The sequence below is a fragment of the Sturnira hondurensis genome, unplaced genomic scaffold, assembly GCF_014824575.4.
Source record: "Sturnira hondurensis isolate 20B ecotype Veracruz unplaced genomic scaffold, ASM1482457v3 Scaffold0007036, whole genome shotgun sequence".
Classification (NCBI taxonomy): Eukaryota; Metazoa; Chordata; class Mammalia; order Chiroptera; family Phyllostomidae; genus Sturnira; species Sturnira hondurensis.
The window spans coordinates 1,008,206-1,027,286 of record NW_028079667.1 but is presented as its reverse complement, the minus strand read 5'-3'; the positions used below and the strand labels follow the sequence as shown (position 1 = coordinate 1,027,286).

The 19,081-nt window shown below is 42.2% G+C and overlaps 1 protein-coding gene across 4 annotated transcripts in view; it reads right to left on the bottom strand.

Annotated features, from left to right (window-relative positions):
- ART3 (ADP-ribosyltransferase 3 (inactive)) overlaps window positions 1–19,081 on the bottom strand; it is a 33,725-nt gene that overhangs the window by 2,930 nt on the left and 11,714 nt on the right. Inside the window, exons 4-10 of one of the 4 annotated variants that reach the window (XM_037050972.1) lie at window positions 13,133–13,165; window positions 12,201–12,233; window positions 11,178–11,207; window positions 8,731–8,763; window positions 7,865–7,897; window positions 7,214–7,246; window positions 1,272–1,304 (exon numbers count right to left, since the gene is read on the bottom strand). In XM_037050972.1, the coding sequence (XP_036906867.1) occupies window positions 1,272–1,304; window positions 7,214–7,246; window positions 7,865–7,897; window positions 8,731–8,763; window positions 11,178–11,207; window positions 12,201–12,233; window positions 13,133–13,165 (228 nt within the window). The remainder of the gene's footprint in view (window positions 1–1,271; window positions 1,305–7,213; window positions 7,247–7,864; window positions 7,898–8,730; window positions 8,764–11,177; window positions 11,208–12,200; window positions 12,234–13,132; window positions 13,166–19,081) is intronic. The other 3 variants (XM_037050974.1, XM_037050973.1, XM_037050975.1) reach the window with 3 other exon arrangements.

Sequence of the window (19,081 nt, the reverse complement as noted above, 5' to 3'; positions counted from 1 at the left end):
GGGGGAGGTTAAGAATAGTATGGGAAATGGAGAAACCAAAGGGCTTACATGTATGACCCATGGACATGAACTGAGGGAGAGGAATGCTAGAAGGACTGAGAGTGCTGGGCAAAGGAGGATAAAGGGGAGAAAACAATGGGACAACTCTAACAGCATATTCAATAAAGTACACTTAAAATTTAAAAAAATTCTCTCATACATAGCATTTTCTGCTCTGGAGAAAACTGTTTCCTTTCATTTGAACTAGCAGAGAGGAACAGTGGAGTCCATTCACCTCAGTATCTGCTTCACACTACCCTTAATTCAGAAGCTTGGCTTAGATGGTACAAGGGAGGATTGGCTGGAACTATCCAAATGGGACCACTACTCAGGTTTCATAAGTCAGGCCAAGAGAAATAGCCAGTAAATTTTATAAAAGCCTTCAACTCATTTTGTCAATTTAGTTTGCTATAATCACAAACATACAGTTACATAAATACAGATGGGGAAGTGGATGGCAGATGTACTCAGGCATTAGTTTGTTGCTGTAGAGCAGTGGTTCTCAAGAGGGCAGGTAGTGCTGCCCTCTAAGGGACAGATGGAAATGTGTCAGGGTATTTTTTGATTGTGACAAGGGTGGGGTGGAAGTAGAGGGCTAGTTTAGCACCATGAAAAATCAACTGACTTCCACACAAATTTCAAATGCACTGCAAGATGTAGACGTAAAAACCTATTTATAATGCTCAACCTAGAATTTAAATCAGTTTGATACCTAAACAAAATATTTTGGGATAGTTCTAAAAACATTAGTACTATCTGGTACCCACTGTATTTCTTCACTCCCATTTTCTTATACTCACATAGAGTAGCTTCCAGGCTTCTCTTAAGTCCAAATGTATTTGCCTAAGTAAATACAATCACTGTCTACTACATTGTCTTCTGGTGTAATCTAAGGATTTATATATTAGAATGTATATAATTTTGTTACAAATTATATTTTTATGGGTTCGGGAAGTCTCCTTATCTAAGAATCTTATTTCAGGATAGTATACGGGCTTTATCAAATATTTGCTGTAGACATAGTCACTATACACAATAGAAAAAACTATGCAAGAACAGTCAAGTTGCCCCCACCATATACATACATACAAACATTTGGATATGACACTATATTCTGTTAGGATGCCTTAAATACTTGCAACTTCTGTTCCGTCAAGAAAAAATTTTTTCTCACTTTTTCTATATTGCAGATCAAGCACTTATTAGGTAAAAGAAAATGAGATATTTCTTACTCAGACTGTTGGTATCTTCTTGACTTTTATATTCTAGAATATAAATAGATTTTGAGTTAGTTGCATTGTACACCTATTTATCCAGGAGAGAAAAATGTGATTTTATGATTAAGCAAACTTGGTTATTTCTGGGAGTGGGCGAGAGGGACAGAGTACTAGGTTTAGAGGTATGTGTTAGGTTGGGGGAAGGGCTTAACTGTTACTCAACCGCACTCCTTGGATTTTTGTTTTAAATTTTTTTTAATCCTCACCTGAGGACATGCTTAGTGATTTCAGAGAGAGAGGAAAGGAGGTGGGGAGACACAGAGAGAGAAAAACATTGATCAGTTGCTCCCGTATGTGCCCCTACCAGGGAGCAAGCCTGCAACCTAGGTATGTGCCCTGACCATGTGCCTGACCGGGGAGAGAACCTGCAATCATTTGGTGTACTGGATGACACTCCAACCAACTGAGCTATAATAATAATCCAGCCAGGTCTGCACTCTTTGGATTTATTTTTTTTGTAATGTATGTTTCCATTAAAAGAATGATTAAAGTTTTGATTACAAAACAGTGCTCTTTCTACATGTTGAAGTTGGATTTCCAAATACAATATTAATACCTACCATTTATTGAGTGCCTACTGTGTTCCACTCACTGTGCAAGTGCTTTACGTACATTGTCACCTTTATTTCTTACAGTCCTAGAAGGTGGGTGTAGTTCTCCATATTATACAGATGTTCCGCAAAACTTACACAAAGGTCGGAGGTGATCAGTGAAATGTCTGATTTCAAGGCCCCTGTTCCCATTTACTAAGCTGTACTACCTCCAAGTGTGTGCCTAACATTGAAATATTAATAATATTCCCATATTTTGATGGCTTTGAGGCTGAATGCCAATTCTAGTGGCACAGGATAGATGAGTATTTTTTTTAACTAAATCTGGGTGAAAGACAAATGTCGTGTGACAGAGAGTTAACAAAACTTGAAAAATTTGAGTCCTGGTTGTCCCTTTCTAGCTTTTTACAGGTTCTTTAACCTTCCCATGTTCCATGTCCTCATCGCCAAAATGGCAAAACCAGTATTTATCTTGTATTAGATGAGATGTAGTGTAACTGTATTGAGAAGGAAGGAAGTAAGGAAGGGAGGGAGGGAGGGAGGGAGGGAGGAAAAGAAAAAAAGAGTATGTACTACACACAGCTTTCCAGCAGAGGGCACAACAAAATGGTCCCTGTAAAACCTATTTGTTGGGGGACCAGGACAGCTAGTGAGAAGCATGGAATGGCTGGTCCAGTGCTGTACAGTTCTCATACACACCTCTTTGATGACGCTATTGCTGTGACGACAGATTCCCTCACAGTAGCCAGCTCAGCCTTGGAAGCCTCTTGCCCTGTTCTGAAATAGGTGCAGCTGGAAGCCAACTATTCCAGTTTAGGCCAGGCACCTTTTCCTCTGCTCAGCCCAGACAGCCATGATAGCAGCTCACATTGAAAGTCTCAACATTTCTCCCTGCCAGCTTGCAGACTGGGATGTCAGAAACTTTGCAGCCTTGATATCCTCCCCAGACTCCTTAAGACTGAGCTGACTGAGTATGGTAAAGGACTCAACCCCATGCCTCCACCCCCAAATAAAAAATTTATTACCAGGTTTTTCATCCAGTTGTACCACTTTTATTCCTAAATGGGAAAAGATTTTCAGATGATAATAAAGACAGCTACCACTTACTAGTATTATAAACTACTCTTCATTTGTCAGAACTTTATCTTATTAGGACTTTAATCATTCTTATGAGACAGTTTTCTTCATTGTACAGATGTGGGAGGAGAGGTGCAGAAAAGTGAAATAACTTATAAAAAGTTACCCAGAAGAGATTTCTGGTCAAGAGGACATAGGTTAAATGTGGTACTCAAAATTCTCCCACAACCACATCAAAATTGCAACTAAACTACAGAATAACCATCACTCACAACCACCTGAAATCCATCTGACTAGAAGATCCACACTAGAGATTTAAAGAAGTCACACCAAGACTGGTAGAAAGGGCAGAGGCATGGAATGGGCTGGTCCCACACTCGAGTGTGGTGGTCCCACACCCATGTGTGGTAGTTTAAAATCGGGAGGGATATCTCAGCTGCTCATGTCCCTCCATAAGGAGCAAGGGATGCCAACCTTACTCCAGGCCTCTCAGCCCAGGGTTTCAGAGCCAGGAAGAGAAGTCACCATAAGGTCTATCTGTAAAAACCAGCAGAATTGTGGCTGAGTGAGAAGGAGGGCTTCTGGAGTCTCGGGTGTTCCTCTTCAAGGGCCCATGCAAGTACTCACTCTGACTCACTCCCTCTGAGTCTCACTGCTATAGCAGCAGCTTGGAAGGAACCAGGGATATAGCAGAAGGACCGGAATTGTCTGGAATCAAGGCGAGAGCTGGGGAGGGGAGATTTCTCCAAGACAGAAATGCTGGCAGAGGCCATTGTTCTTTTTCTGAGACCATCTACCCTGCAGAGCCAATAGGCAGGCACCGTATCTGAGTCTCCATCAACCTGACTATCACTGTCCACCCTGCCTTGGTGATTTCCTGAGACCCCACCCCACCCCAGCCATTTTCACTGACTTTTCCACATAACTGGCCTCTTTTGCTTCATGCTTTGAACTTTCCTAAAATCTCTCAAACAAGAAGCAGCTGTCTCTGCATACCCCTTACCTCTTTCTAAGTAGCCCCAGGCCCAGCAGTAGCAGCAGCTGACCTTGGTTCACAGCACTGCCTCCTCTGGGCACCTCCAAGCACAGCACAATTAGCAGCCATCTACAGACTGCTGGGTAGCCCAGGCCAGGGCACAGGTGGTGGCTGACCTTGCAACTTCTGGCAGGCCCCAGAACCAGTGGACCCAATGGAGAGCTTCAGACCATGCCAGATTACAACCCTACTACCTCCATGAGTGACACACTCCAGGGGCGGACTTGGTGAACACAAGAGCCCCAATGAACTAAGCCCTACTCTGCAGAGTTGACTCCTGCACAGCAGTTCCTCCACTGTAATTACAGCCTGTCCTTGAAGCTGGACTGGCCTGAAGGTTAATCCCTCCCAACAGCCATCAAGGCTCAACTACAACAGGACAGTGGCACACCTACAACGCCCAGCTTGAGACACTGGGGAGACTGCGCCACAGGCCCTATGGGATACCTACTAAACATGGTTGCTCTACTAAATCTGGGAAACATAGCAGCTCTGCCTAATACATAGAAAAAAGCATAGAGAAGCAGTCAAAATGCTAAGACAAAGAAACAGGTCCCAAATACAAGAAGAGGAGAAACCTCCAGAAAAAGAACTAAATGCAGGCAAACATACTACCAGATACAGAGTTTGAAACAATGGTAATAAGGATGTTCAAGGAACTTAGAACTTCAACAACATGAAAAAGAACATAGAATAAAAAAGGACCAGTTAGAAATAAAGGATACACTAACTGAAATGAAGAATAACTACAGGGAATCAAGAGTAGAGTAGGTGATGCCAAGAACTGAATCAGGTATCTGGAATTTAAGGAAGCAAAAAGCACCCAATTAGAACAGCCAAAAGAAAAAAAAAGAACCCCCCTAAATGAGGACAGTGTAAGGAGCCTCTGGAACAATTTAAGTGTACCAATATTCACATCATGGGGGGGTCAGAAGGAGAAGAAGACAACAAGAAATTGAAAACCTATTTGAAAAAATAATGACAGAAAACTTTCTTACCTTGGTGAAGTAAATAGACATACAAATCTGAGAAGCACAGAGTCCCAAATGAGATGAACCCAAACAGACTCTAACTAAGACACATTATAATTAAAATGCCAAAGGTTAAAGACAAAGAGAGAATACTAAAAGCAGCAAGAAAAACATAGTTACCTATAAGGGAGCTCCCATAAGACTGTCAGCTACTATCTCAATAGACATTTTACAGGCCAGAAAGGAGTGGTAAGAATTATTCAAAGTGATGAAAAGCAAGGACATGCAATGAAGATTCCTCTACCCAGCAAAGCTATCATTTAGAATGGAAGGACATAAAAAGAGCTTCCCAGACAAGAACATATAAAGAAGTTCATCACCAGTAAGCCAGTATTATATAAAATGTGCAATGGTCTTTAAGAAAAAGAAAAAAGATAAAAAATATGAATAAGATGGCAATAAATACATCTCTATCAAAAACTGAACCTAAAAATCAAAATAAACAAACAAGCAGAACAGAAACAGACTCATAGATACAGAGAATATTTTGACAGTTGTCAGAATTGGGAGGTAGGTTTGGGAAGGCTAGGTGAAAAGGTAAAGGGATTAAGAAGCACAAAGTGGCCCTGGCTGGCATGGCTCTGTGGATTGAGCACTGGCCTACAAGCCGAAGAGTTGCTGGTTCGATTCCCAGTCAGGGCATATGCCTGATTTATGGGCCAGGTTCCCAGTAGGGGGTGTGTGAGAGGCAACCACACATTGATGTTTCTCTCCCTCTCTTTCTCTCTCCATTCCCCTCCCTCTAAAAGTAAAATAAATAAAATTGAAAAAAAAGTACAAATTGGTTGTTACAAAAGAGCCATAGGGATATAAAGTACAGCATAAGGAATATATAGTCAATAATATTCTAACAGCTATGTATGGTGCCAGGTGGGTATGAGATTTATAGGGATGATCACCTTGTAAGTTATATAATATCCAAACATTGGGGTGTAATATAACATTGTGTGTTAACTGTAATTGAAAAATAAAAAGTGATTTAAATAAGCAAACACACACCGCAAAGTTACCCAAAAGAAAATGACAGAGGAGGGACTTCACAAAGCTGGGTCTCTCTGTTTACACAGTCCCTGTCCATCCCCACACCTGCCTGGAAGCTGTGCCTAACAAGGTGCCTCTGAGAGTACTGCGCCCCTCGGGTCCAGTGACTGGAAGAGGTGTGTACTCATACAAGGTGCCTCACCAGTGTCATTAGAGATTCACTTCTGAATTGTGGCCAGATTAGTCCGACAGTGTAGCAAGCAGTGGGACCCTCTCTCCGGGCCTCTGCTTGTGCTTTGGGCAGTAAACTGTGAACACGCTGCCTCTGTACCCAGCATGAGGTGTTCACAGAGAGCAGTGTTAGGCCTCTGTGCGCAGTGGGAGGTGTCCGCAGAGAGCAGTGTTAGGTCTCTGTGCCCAGTGGGAGGTGTCTGCAGAGCAGTGTTAGGTCTCTGTGCGCAGTGGGAGGTGTCTGCAGAGAGCAGTGTTAGGAAAGGCAGAGCACTGTGTGGATGGATGCAGTTTAGTGGATGCCAAAAATCTATTTTTCAACAGATAATCATTCTTAAATAATGAAACCTACCAAAAATTATTTTCAAACACTACATGAACTCAGGAGAAGGGTTTAAGTGCTGGATAGCAGCTTGCACCCTGAGAGTTTGTGTTTTTACAGTCCTTACAGCTATCCCCACAAGTTCGAATTGACAGGCGTTAGCCATGTTTGAAAGACCACGACTCTGCGTCATAGAGAAGTGTTATTACTGCCCACAGCTCTCTGGCTGTGTTGTGCCCACTTAGTTTATTTACTTCTTGTCTCAGGAAAAATTAAGTTTGAAAGCATTTATTCTTCCCTCCCCAGCGAGCCTAAGTTCTGAGGACCTTGACAGGAGCCACTGTTCCTTTTGTCTGGCCACAGAAGCTCAAGGCCCCTGATGGCCCTGCCCTCAGAGACAGACTCATACTTGTTAAATAACCATGGAATAGTTCTCTCTTAAAGGCAGGTTAAATCTGCCATGGTAAACCTACTGAAAAACTACCCTTAAGGAACTGCAACTCCTAAGGAATGAGCACTAGGATGCAAGCTAAGAGACTTGGGTCCTCACTCACGTATGTGATCTTTTGTGAAGCACTTGGGCTCCCTGCATGTCTGATGTTGACAGGTGTGTCTGTGCCCCGTCCCCAACTGGCACCTTCCTCTCTGGCATGCCTACCACTGCTTACCAGGTAATGGGATAGGTTCTGGAATTTTCATTCCTAAATGAGAAAGAAGTTTTCAGTGACTAGCAGTTTTGCTCCAGCGAGTACAATTTCCAGACTCTTGTTCCATGAGATCAAGTGACACAAGTGCCAAAGTTTCCACTAATTGTAGTTCCTGGCTTTTTATTTAAAAATTCTGGCTACATGAACCCTCACAGTGCAAAGCCACACCAAGCTTAGAGGAGGCTTCTGCCATGGCACCTCACTAAGTCTATCACTATGTCAGGAGAATATTATACATTCTGTTACCTAGAGATCCTAGATACTTCGATGTTAGCCAAAAGCTAACAGCCAGCGTCTGCGTGCAGCTGAAGTTTCCACTGGAGTAACTTCAGCTGTAGAGCCCGAAAGGAGCTAGACTACATGCAGTCAGGTCCCAGCAGCCTGGCCCTTCAGGGATGCCCCCCGACAGCTAACTGTCCTGCTCCAGAAACAGGAGCAAAGGCACTTTCTCTACTCTCTTGCCCAGCTAAGTCTTTGTGAATGACCATTAGGCAGCTGTAAAGGAAATATTAATGAATAACAATTATCTCATGACAATACTGTTTTTAATGCCAAGGGGAATCCTTCTCACCTCACATTTGGGCCCAAAGAGTGAACAGAAATCTGTCTTACCGGGTATTTGGATGGGTTCATGGCTCTTCATACCTAAAGGCAGAATTGACTATTGGTTAGTATTAATGATCTTGCGTTGTTAATGCTTCCATTTGTCTGTACCTCCCCCAAATCCAACCCTTAAAAAAGGGAAAAGAAAGGAGTAACAACAGCCTGGGCCAGTGTGGCTCAGTTGGTTGGGTGTCGTACTGCAAACCGAGAGACCGAGAGTTCAGTTACCAGTCAGGTCACATGCCTTGGTTGCCAGTTAGGTCCCCAGTCAGGGCGTGTACAAGAGGCAACTGATTGATTAATTGAGGTTTCTCTCTCACATCAATGTTTCTTTCCCTCTCTCTCTCCCTTCCCCTCCCTCTGGAGTCAATGAAAGAAAAAAATTTAACAAGTAGTAACAACAAAAACACTTTTTGATGGCTCTTCATTCTCTAGACAAACCTAAACTCCTTAGCCTGGACTTCAAGAACTTCCATGATCTGGCCGGTATATCTCCCACCTTATCTTCATAAGTACATTGGCTTTTAAATGAAACAGTACTGGGTATAAGACTCTGCTTGGTTTGGTTCTATTTATCATTATAGTAATTAGCTCTATGACTACAGAGCCTTCTTAATCCCTCTGACCTTCACCTCCTTATTTATGCAAAATAAATACCTTGCAGGTTGGTGGGAAGTGATGATTAAAGGAGATACATCCTAGAAGTGCTTAGTACACTGCATGAAACATAATAAGCACTCAAAAATGGAATCCCTCTGTTCTGGCTTCACCCATTCCTGACACTCTCCACATCCACTAATGGCCTTAGTCCAAGGAGTCCTCGGGTCTCCCAACCTTGCAGCTAGTTTCAGGGAGTAAATAAAAAGATTACTTACCAGGTAAGACTGGGGACTCCTGGCTTTTCACTCCTAAAGATGAGAACAGGAACTATTTAGTGAAAAATGCACTTGGCTTAAAAATAAATTTAACCTCACATCTATGTGGCTATTTATTCAGTGGAAAACTCTAAAAGCTTTGAGAGATGACAGTGGACAGAGTGAGAGAGAGATTTAAGCCACTGGAGCCTGGCTGATTTCTGGTGAGAACATTGGCCAGTGACCCAGGATCTCTACTAGATTAAGCAGAACAGCCCCTGTTGATTTTTTAAAAATATTCAGTCCAAGGACTCTGATCTACATTTGTCATCTGTCATGATGTATTTTTTAAAACAAAATGTCTTGATTATATAAGTCATACATTATAATTACAGATAATTTGGAAAAACACAGGACATTATTAAAAATTATTCTTCATCCCAAATCTCAGAGTTACTCTTTCTTAACAATTTTGCTATATTTCCTACCAATCTCTTTGCTATGTATACATATATGTGCATATACATGTTTGGTATATTTTCCAGTGTTACTGAGATGTAATTGACATGTAGCACCAGATTAAGTTTATGGAGCACAGCATAATGACTTAACTTACATAGATTTTGCAATAACTACCACAATAAGTTTATTTAAAATGTGTCATCTCATATCAATACCAAAAAAAAAAGTAAAGAAAACTGTTTTTTCCTTGTAATGAGAACTTAGGAACTACTCTCTTAGGGACTTTCAATACGTCATACAGCAGTGTTAACTATAGTCGCCATGTTGTACACCAATCCCCAGTACTTATTTCTCTTCTAACTGGAAGTTTGGACATTTTTACATTTTGAAATAAAATTGATATTATACTCTACATGCTATTTTTTATCCTATTTTATTTGCCACTGTATATACGAGGTCTGTCTGGAAAAAGTCCAACCACTGTTAACATTACAGGAATGGTTTGCACAACATTGATGTAACCTGGCATCCAAGGAGAGTGGACTAGAATGCACATGTGTGAACAATGAGGACTTCACTGTACTAGTCAGTGGGAGCAGTTGATGCCATTGAGCCAGCATGTGTACTGTGTGGCTGTTGCATTCAAAATGACTGAGCAAGTAGAGCAATGAATCTGCATCAGATTTTGCATTAAGTTTGAACATTTCTCTGCAGAAGCTATTAGGATGATTCAGAAGGCTGCAGCTATGGGCAACCGGTGATTGGCAGCTTCATCACAAAAACACACCTTCTCGTGCATAATATCTTGTGCAGTGTTTTGGCAAAACATCGAATTACCCAGGTGACTCAGCCTCCTGACAGCCCAGATTTGGTGCCCTGAGACTTCTGGCTTTTCCCAAAATCACCTTTGCAAGGGAAGAGATTTCAGACCATCAGTGAGATTTAGGAAAATATGACAGGGAAGCTGATGGCAATTGGGAGAACTGTGTGAGGTCCCAAGGTGCCCACTTGAAAGAGACTGGGGCATCATTGTCCTGTGTACAATGTTTCTTATATCTTGTATCTTCTTCAATAAATGTCTCATTTTTTAAAAATATTACATGGCTAGATATATTCTAGACAGACCTCATAAGTATGAGGTCTGTCTCTCATATGTCTCTTTTTCATATGCTCAAATATTTTTCAAAAATGATTTTTAAGTTTAGTGTTTCATACTATGGGTATAATTTTATTTAACACCCACCTGTTGGACACTAAGGTTATTTATAAATTTTGGCTACCACAGCACTATGTAGATATTTTTGTACACATTTTGTACACAAATCTTTACCATTATTTCCTTAGGACAAATATCTAAAAGTGTTATAACTAGGTTAAAAGGTATGAGCAATTTTAAAAGCTAGTAATACATATTACCAGAATGTCTTCCAGAAAGGCTTCAATTTATAATCTTATCAGTAATTTAAGAGAGTGTCCCTGTCCTAGCACCCTTGAGGACATCTAACATTATTTTTTAAAAAAGACAAAAATGTGGGAATATACTAAATAATCAAATGGGTATAGCTAATAGCATCTGTTAGATGGCTGGAAGCAGAAGTAAATATAAAAAATCATAATATTTAATTTAGAAAAACTCATGCCAATGTTTAATGCCCCTGCCCAACACCCTAGGCCACAACAGTTTGTGGAATAGTTAGCCACACCTTCCTCCATCCACATAACTGATGGTGTAGAGCGGAAAATACTATACCCTCTAGAACTAGTTCCTCAACTTCCCTACTGGGGTGACCTGAAGATTGCTAGATAAGAAACACAGAGAGAGCTGCTGTGTCATTTCTATAGGGAAGTCTGTCCAAAACTCAGGAGGGTCTCTGCTACCCCAAACTAACAAGCTAAAGTAGTTCTTCCCTCTTCCCACTGTTTCTGACTGTGCCGTGACCACGTGGTCCCACCCTAAAGAAACTGTCTTGCAAATATAAGGCCCAGAGTTTATGAAAATGTCTTACCGGGGTCTTCAAGCTTCTGTTTTTTATCACCTAAGTTACAAAAAGAAACTTTCTGTTTTAACGATAGAATAAAATCATGGGAAGTTAGTATAGTTACAGCAAAACTCTTTTCAGGTAATAGGACCATAAAGAACCATTTGGTACATCCAGTAAAGTGATGCCACCAAATTTAAGTGTCAGCCAGAGTCTAGATGCACCGTGGCTAATTGGGCTGGAACCTTCCTTGAGTAGCTCAAGAAAAACTGTCCCACATAACAAGTCTCCTGGGGGATGTCAGTGAGCCAGAGAAATGTCTGTCTTGAAGAGTTAGCTGAGCTCCCTGCGAAGTGACCAGTAAAACTTTTGCCTGCAATGAGCCAGTAAGAAGTCCAATAAGCCAAGCAAGTTCTCCCCAGCATGAAATGCTTCACATAAGGACAGGAAGTTATCTTCCAAACATCAAGTAAATTACATACTTAAGGAAAGGCCAGATACCTCTGTCTTTAATAAAGAAAATCTTGCTGTAGCTACATGGGCCAAACACATAATGAGGAACTGAAATGCACAGAAGTGATTTCGGCCATATCACCATAATTGGAAACTGGAGCAGGGGGCGGGGGCACCTAACCACCCAGGTATTTTAGTTAAAGGATACCAAACTTTAGCATATTTGAGAAGTGCAAGTGACCAGTGCAAATGACTAACTTCTACTTTCACCTGAATGGTAGCACACAGGTTAGTCTCAATGGCTGAATATAGAGCCCTCAGACCTCTCAAGAGTGACTAGCTTTTCAGGTCCCACCAACCTTATTCCCTACACTATTTCTACCTTGTTCAGCTCTCCAGAGTGCTAACCCTCTCATTTATAAAGAGGCAAATTTCCCCAGAATAGATTCTATCTTTTCCCACACTCCTATCTGCCAAGTTACTCCTTCATATCTGCAAAATATTCTTTTTCTTCAGCTAAGAAATGAACTTGTTAAATACGAAAAAACTACTAAGCATCCAAACAAGGAGTATTTTTAAATATGAGAGCATACTTACCAGGGCTGGAGACATGGATAGGTTGGAAATAGTCTGAAATACAAAAATGTTCTCATTATGTAGTACTATGCTCAGACGTATATGTCAGGTTCAGTCTATTTTTAAACATTCATTAATGACAAAAACTCGAGTTGGCTCACATTTAATATGCATACGAAACATGGTGAGATGAGAGATACAAAAGTTTCAGTCTCAAAAACAAACGGATGTGGATTCCCTTTAATTGCATGAAGAATTCATAGCACACTAGCCGGGAAGACAGTTAGAAATGGAAGCTTACTTTCAAACCTTTTATTAAGGAAAACTTAAAAAAGTCCACCCAAAGCATTAATCAGCTCAAGGTATTTTCTGGCAACTTTGGTCTAAATCTGTTGGGCCTACAAGATAACGCTATTCTTGAATGCCCTTAGAATTCCTGTTTATCTACCCAAAGCTTTCTCAGGAATCCTCTGAGGAAGATTATCTTTTGTTACAGCCTCCTCCTGTGTTTCCCGAGGAAGCAGACTGTATTACCATCCTGTCCCTCCAGGCTGCCGCCTTGAGGCACATTCGCTCTATTCCTTCATTAGTTTCCCAAATGGGATTTCCTTAGACACCAAATGCTGGGGTGTGAGTGTAGCTCTGTGTATGGGAATCATGAGGGGATGCGCGGGAGCACTGACACCCTGTAAGGATGAGCCAGTGAGAGAGTGGAATGGCACTACATGCCCAGGGTAAATGCAGTGTTGGAGAGAACCAGCATGGCTGGGGTGAGCACCGGGGAGGCTCCTGGGCCCTCCCCTGACAAGGTGGCAGCAGCAGTACAACTGTGCCTTGAGAAAATGGTGGCGGACAGTATGACAGTCTGGTCGGATGGCTGTGACCCCTACCTGTGAGAAATCACATGGAAAAATGCCCATCGCAGAGAATTTTAAATTTAAAGCATATCTTACCCATGTTCTCAACACAATTTTCAGATTTTAGTCCTGAAACATAAAGATAAAGCTTTATTAGTCAGATACAATCTACGCTAGGAAAGATTTCAGATCTGTCTATGGCTATAAGTAATTATCTGTCAGTTTCTAGTCTATCAGGCCCATAACTTAGTGGGATGCAAATGGCAGAACAACTACATTTTTTGTATTCATATTACAGTCATCAAACAGCAGTCCAGTCTCTGATAACACATCTAACATTTCTAAATTCTGCTTCCTTATCTGTGTCTTTTAGTGGGAGATTGCCTCAAATGACCTCCAGAGGCCCATCCAAAGCTAAAGTTAGATTTACCTACCTATTCAATTAATCCTCTCTTCAGATACTAAATGTTGTCCACAGCAAAACTATTCCTTTACTATGACAATTCCTATCCACTGGAGAAAAAGAATCTCTAACACAGCTTCAAGATCCTTGAATATAGAAACAAAGATCCTTCATATGCATAAGGAGAAACTGACCCATATGGAAGGAGACCCATGGTTTTTGGAGAACAGGAACATGGCATCTAATAGCATACTTTTATAGGGCCCCAGGGCCTTCTTGCTAGTGAAACACTGGAAAAAATCATCCGTGCAGCAGCGATTGCCCTGAGACTTGACACAGAGGGGAATCTGCTAGCCTGCCCAACTGCAGTTAAGGCAAGAAGGTCAGTGAGAGGGTAATTAGATCTGGTGCCAGCATGAGCCACGGAGGGCTTCCCAGAATGACCCAGAAGGTCTAGGTGTCCTACGGTCTCTTGTCCACGGCTGGGTAACTCTCTGATCTAATCAAGTTCAGTTACCTGAAGACAAACTTCTCCACCAAAGATGGGGACATTCCTGAGGGGCCTGTAGACTTTGAGCCAAGAATCCAGGTGACTTGGTCCAGTTTCTACTGGTCCAGGAACTGGTACAGATCTGTGAGAGTCTGGTGCTGCCCTGAGGCTAACCTCAGGTGTTTGGCTAGACCTCACATTTAGAAACCAGTTCTAGAGACAATTACAAAACGCAGCCTCAGCAGATGAGTGGCAGGTGCAAGCCTTACCCAGAGGGCTCAGTTGAGGGGAAGGTGAAGGGGAGGGGAGGTGGGAAGGAGGAAGCCCCGGGTATAACAGATTTAGCCTGCAGACTCGACACTGGGGGATTTAAAAAGCCTTTCTCTTTCGTCTGTACCACAAATTAGAACATTTTTCTCAAAGTGTAGTTTTCCAATCACATATTTCAGAGTGAACTGGATGCTTATCAAAATGGAAAACTCCAGGACTCGAGCCAGGACTCCTGACAAAACTTCCAGGGGGGATACCTCGTACTCTGCACTTTAAATGAGCACTCCCAAGTGATTTTTATGAACAAAACTTTTGAGAGCCTCCTCAGTAGTAAAGGATGGGTAGCTTATGTATTTTGTTGACATTTCTGATAACTGATTTTTTTTAAAAGTTTGAGGCGTACAGCATGGTGGTTTGGTTCACACATCCTGTGAAGGACCGCCACGACAGGCCTTGCTGACGCCCGGAGTGGCGCCTTGTAACGTTTAACACGTTCCGTCTCCCCGGTGCTGTGCCTGTCCTCCCTGTTTGACTCTGGACTTAATTTTTCATTAGGGTTTTCAGCAGAGGAAAGTAGACAAACTATTCTGGGTTTCTAAAGAACTAACGGGGTTAAAAATGGATAAAAGATTGATCCAGAAATAAACATAAGAAGGCGCAAATATTTTACATAAAGAATAATAAAGAGCCCTGGCTGGTGTAGCTCAGTGGATTGAGCAGAGGCCTGTGAAGCAAAGGGTTGCTGGTCCAATTCCCAGTCAGGGCACATGCCTGGGTTGTGGACCAGGTCCCCAGTAGGCAACACATGAGAGGCAACCAACATTGATGTTTCTCTCCCACTCTTTCTCCTTCCCTTCCCCTCTCTCTAAAAATAAATAAATAAAAATATATTTAAAAAAAGAATAATAAAGAGAATATAACCACAGACTCAACAGGTGTGAAAAGACATGAGATACTATGAATAAATTTGAAATATTAATGGACAAATTCCTAGAAACATATATCAAAAATAACTCAAGAATAAATAGAAAAATCAAATGGCATTATAACTATTAAGTAGTTTAAATTTTTTCCACAAAGAAAATACCAGGATAATCTGGTTATTACACAGTACTACACAGAAGGGAACCCCATAGGCAGAGAGCTCGGAGGTCGTCAGAGTGAGGCAGGAGACAGCAGAGGCAGCTCTGAGACTGCACTGCTGTTGCTGGCCAGCACCTAGCATCCTGGTTGCCAGGAAATGCCTTTTAGCATTTTGGTAGAATGAATAGCAAACCAAGGCTGGGAGGAGGTGGAGACATATCTCACCCACTAACTCAGCAGTCCTGAGCCTGGTGCAATAATGTTGCCAGGTGTTCCAACATCACAAGAGACATGATGTTAGCATGGGAGGAGAGAAGTCCTTCAATTCTAGGAATCATCGCCACTATCTGGGAAAGAAAGCTTTGAAACTGTTTTCATCCCAAGGCCTGGAAGGTGGGCGAGGGTCCCCAGGGCCCAAAGAAGAAGCCCATAAGCCAACTTTGGTTCATTGCCTATCTCTGGTCACTATTCGTTTTATGAGGGAGCCCCTAATGCTTAAAGAAAGAGCCTATAAATAATTTAGGTAACTGCCCCAACTTTAATAAACTGCCTCCTGTCACATCTGTTTTATAAGATGAAAAAATGGAGTTTAGAACAAGATAAGGATTCAGGTCAACAGACTCTCACACCTACCTAAGTTTGGGTAGTCACGTGCCCCCAGGAAAGCTGGCACCACCTTCACCTGTCAATCAATACATAACTTCTTCGCCCTCATCCTGCCAACTATGTAAGTCCTCAGAACAAAGGACTCCTGCTCTTGCTGTTCTTGGCTCTATGGACACCCCAGCCTTCAGCCACCCTTACATTCGCCACCTTGAACCTGTACCTTTTACACTGCCTCCCCTCCACCCCCTTAGCAAGGCCTATTCTCTTTCGTGGGAATGGATCACTAATAAACTCTGATTGCACGCTGACAGATCTGCTGATTTGTAATTCTTTACATGCACCAGCAGGAAGAACCAGGTTTCTCCCATTCACAAAAGGATTTCCCTTGAGTAGTCAGCAAAGTACTGGTCAGCTTATGTGTGTGAGGAAACTACCAGAGGCCTGGGAAAGAACCCACAGGATCAGGAATAGTGCCTATTTCCATAAAACACACTGGAACACATAAATTGTCATTCTACCGGAGAACGCTACAGTAAGAGGCCTGAAGAGCGGTCTAGACAATAGTAAGTTAAGCCCTCCCAGGGGTTCCCTATTTCCTTCCCATGCCAAGACATCACAGATGTCTGTGACCTGACTCACGGCCGACTGGAATCTCTGGTGACAAGACTGCAGCAGCACTTGTCGGCCACTGGGCCTTTGGACACAAAGACTTCCTCCCTTCGTAGAGCTGCTACTGCCAGCCTGTTGTGGGCCTATTTGAGACAGAACTTCTCACCAAATAAAAGGCATAACTCTCCAACCCAATGCCCTAACGGGCAATGGATTCTCTCTGAACTAGAGTCCCATAGAGAGCAAAAACTCCCAAATAATGTACTGTCATACAAAAATTTTACCTCCAGTTAAGGCCCAAACCTGGCTCCTGAAGGCCTGAGCCACTTTCACAAACAGGCAGCTGCCCATCTCTTAGACCTGCAGGTTCCAAATGTTAGCAAAGTTGTCTCTGAATCCTACCGCAAATTCACAGGTGAACCAAGGGAAGACAAACAACAGCCATAGTTGATATCTGTCAGATACCGCATGAACTACTAGCTCGAGGTAGAATGCAGTTGCAAGGTTATTTTATATTCCGTTTGGTGATATCATATGCTGGTAAAGCTGAGTTTTCAACAATTGTGATAAAAAGCAAATACATGTGAAAATCAACGTGGCTCAGAAAATACAGCGGTGTCTAATTTAACTCCAAGGTTTAAGAAGCTGTGCACTGTCCAATAGGCATATACATAGTACTTTTCAAAAAGTTTCTGTGTATTATTTTTTCAAGCAGCTACTAAGGTGTTAGGAAATAAATGCTTATTGAGTTATTTCACTTGACCTAATAAGTGGGATCTGGGGGTATTTCTTTAAGCCTGGGAACAGTGAAAATAATTATGATAACACTAAGGAAAGGACCATTGAGAGAATCTGAAAACCTCTGTGTTAGACATTACAAAAGCCTTACCTACTATTTTACCAAAACTACTGGCTCAGTGGGGGCCTTCCCTACAAGACTTCACACCTGAAAAGAAAGTTCTCCAACAAAACAGGTAGCTTGCCCCCAAGTAGGCAAACCCAATAGAAGGCTGCATCCGTTTGCTGTAATGATGATAACATGTTCGCTGCCCTGGATGCTATGTATGAAGAGCTGAACTTCAAAGGATGATCCTGGCACGGAGCACGCATGTCTATGCTTATGTACTCTCGGGTGCCAACACTACCACTCTAGCAGTATGACCAGGTCACGGAGACACCAGGTCACGGAGACACCAGTTGTAGAATTGGTTTACTAAAGAAAAACTCAGTGCAGTCCCTCTCTATGGAAATAAACGCAGCAAACAGAACTCAAGAAATCAGTCTTTATGTTACACACATCTGCTCATATGAAGTGACTGCGTCTGAAGAAAAGCCTCTGGAGACCGACAGAGTCAATCACGTGTGTGCAGCTACTGTCTCCACTGCAGCTTCTGCCTCTACAAACTACCCCAGCAAGGAAATCGCTATGAAGCTCTGGGACCTCAAATGAACACTCTACCAGCCTCCCCACTGAAGATCTCTACAGGACCGTCGGGTCTGGCTGTCTTCAACTACCTACAAGTTGGCCATAATCATACTGACCTCTGCTCTGACTGAGTCCCCAAGCACCAAGGAAGTAGGGATCGGAGAGTGAGGGGAATTGGAAGAAGAATACATTCCTCTCTTTTTTGTGTGGGTGTGCTTGTCCTGACCTCTGTGGGTGGGTGGACAATCCTATAACACCTGTTTTCACTTCAGTAAATGAACAGAAATTCCACACAGCCTCAGTAAACAGATTAAAAATGCCAGTATATGGAACTGGTTGCTGACTTTGCTCCCAGTGGTTCTGTGGCTGCTCTTCTCTGCCTGCAGAAGTCACCCTGTAGCCCATCATAACAAAGGGCAGCCAATGTGGATCATCCCCAGGGGAGGTGACAGACTGTAATGGATTGGGATTACAGTAAGCAGCTACTAACAAGGCTCCCTGAGATCCTGCCTCCTGGTATTCACACCCTTAGTAATCCTCTCCTCTTCAGAGTGGACTGAAGCTAGTGACTTGCCTCTAGCAAATGGAATATAGCCAAAGGGATGAGATGTCACTGCTGCGATCAGGATGCAAAAGACTGACTTGCACTGCTTCTTGCTCTCTCTCTCACTGTCTGGTTTCATCTTGTTTAACAATAAGGAGTGTAGCTTAGTTGTACAGCTGAGATTGCACCTTTACCCATTTCTCTGGGAAAACAGTATAGCAGATTAACCTGTGGTGATTCTCCCATGAGAAGGAATAAAGGGTTTTGTTACCATTTATGCACAGTTTGCTCCCCTAGTCTTAAATTAACACTAAGTTCAAACCTTGACCATGGGGAACTGCATTATCTAGTGGGACACTGGTGCTCTCTCCATGCCCTAATGAACAGAACTTCTTTATTATTATTTTTTAGCTAATTAGTTTTTGTAAGGCCCACAACACTTTTTTATTTTGGAAATCATAAGTGCAAAACAATAACACAGGACTGTGTTAGCACTAAATTTAGTACAGTGTAACTTTAAAAAAAATTATTGTATTTTTTCCATTAGCATTTACCCCCCTTTTACCCCACCCGCCCCAATCACCACACATGAGTCCTTTTTCCTTTTTGCTCAA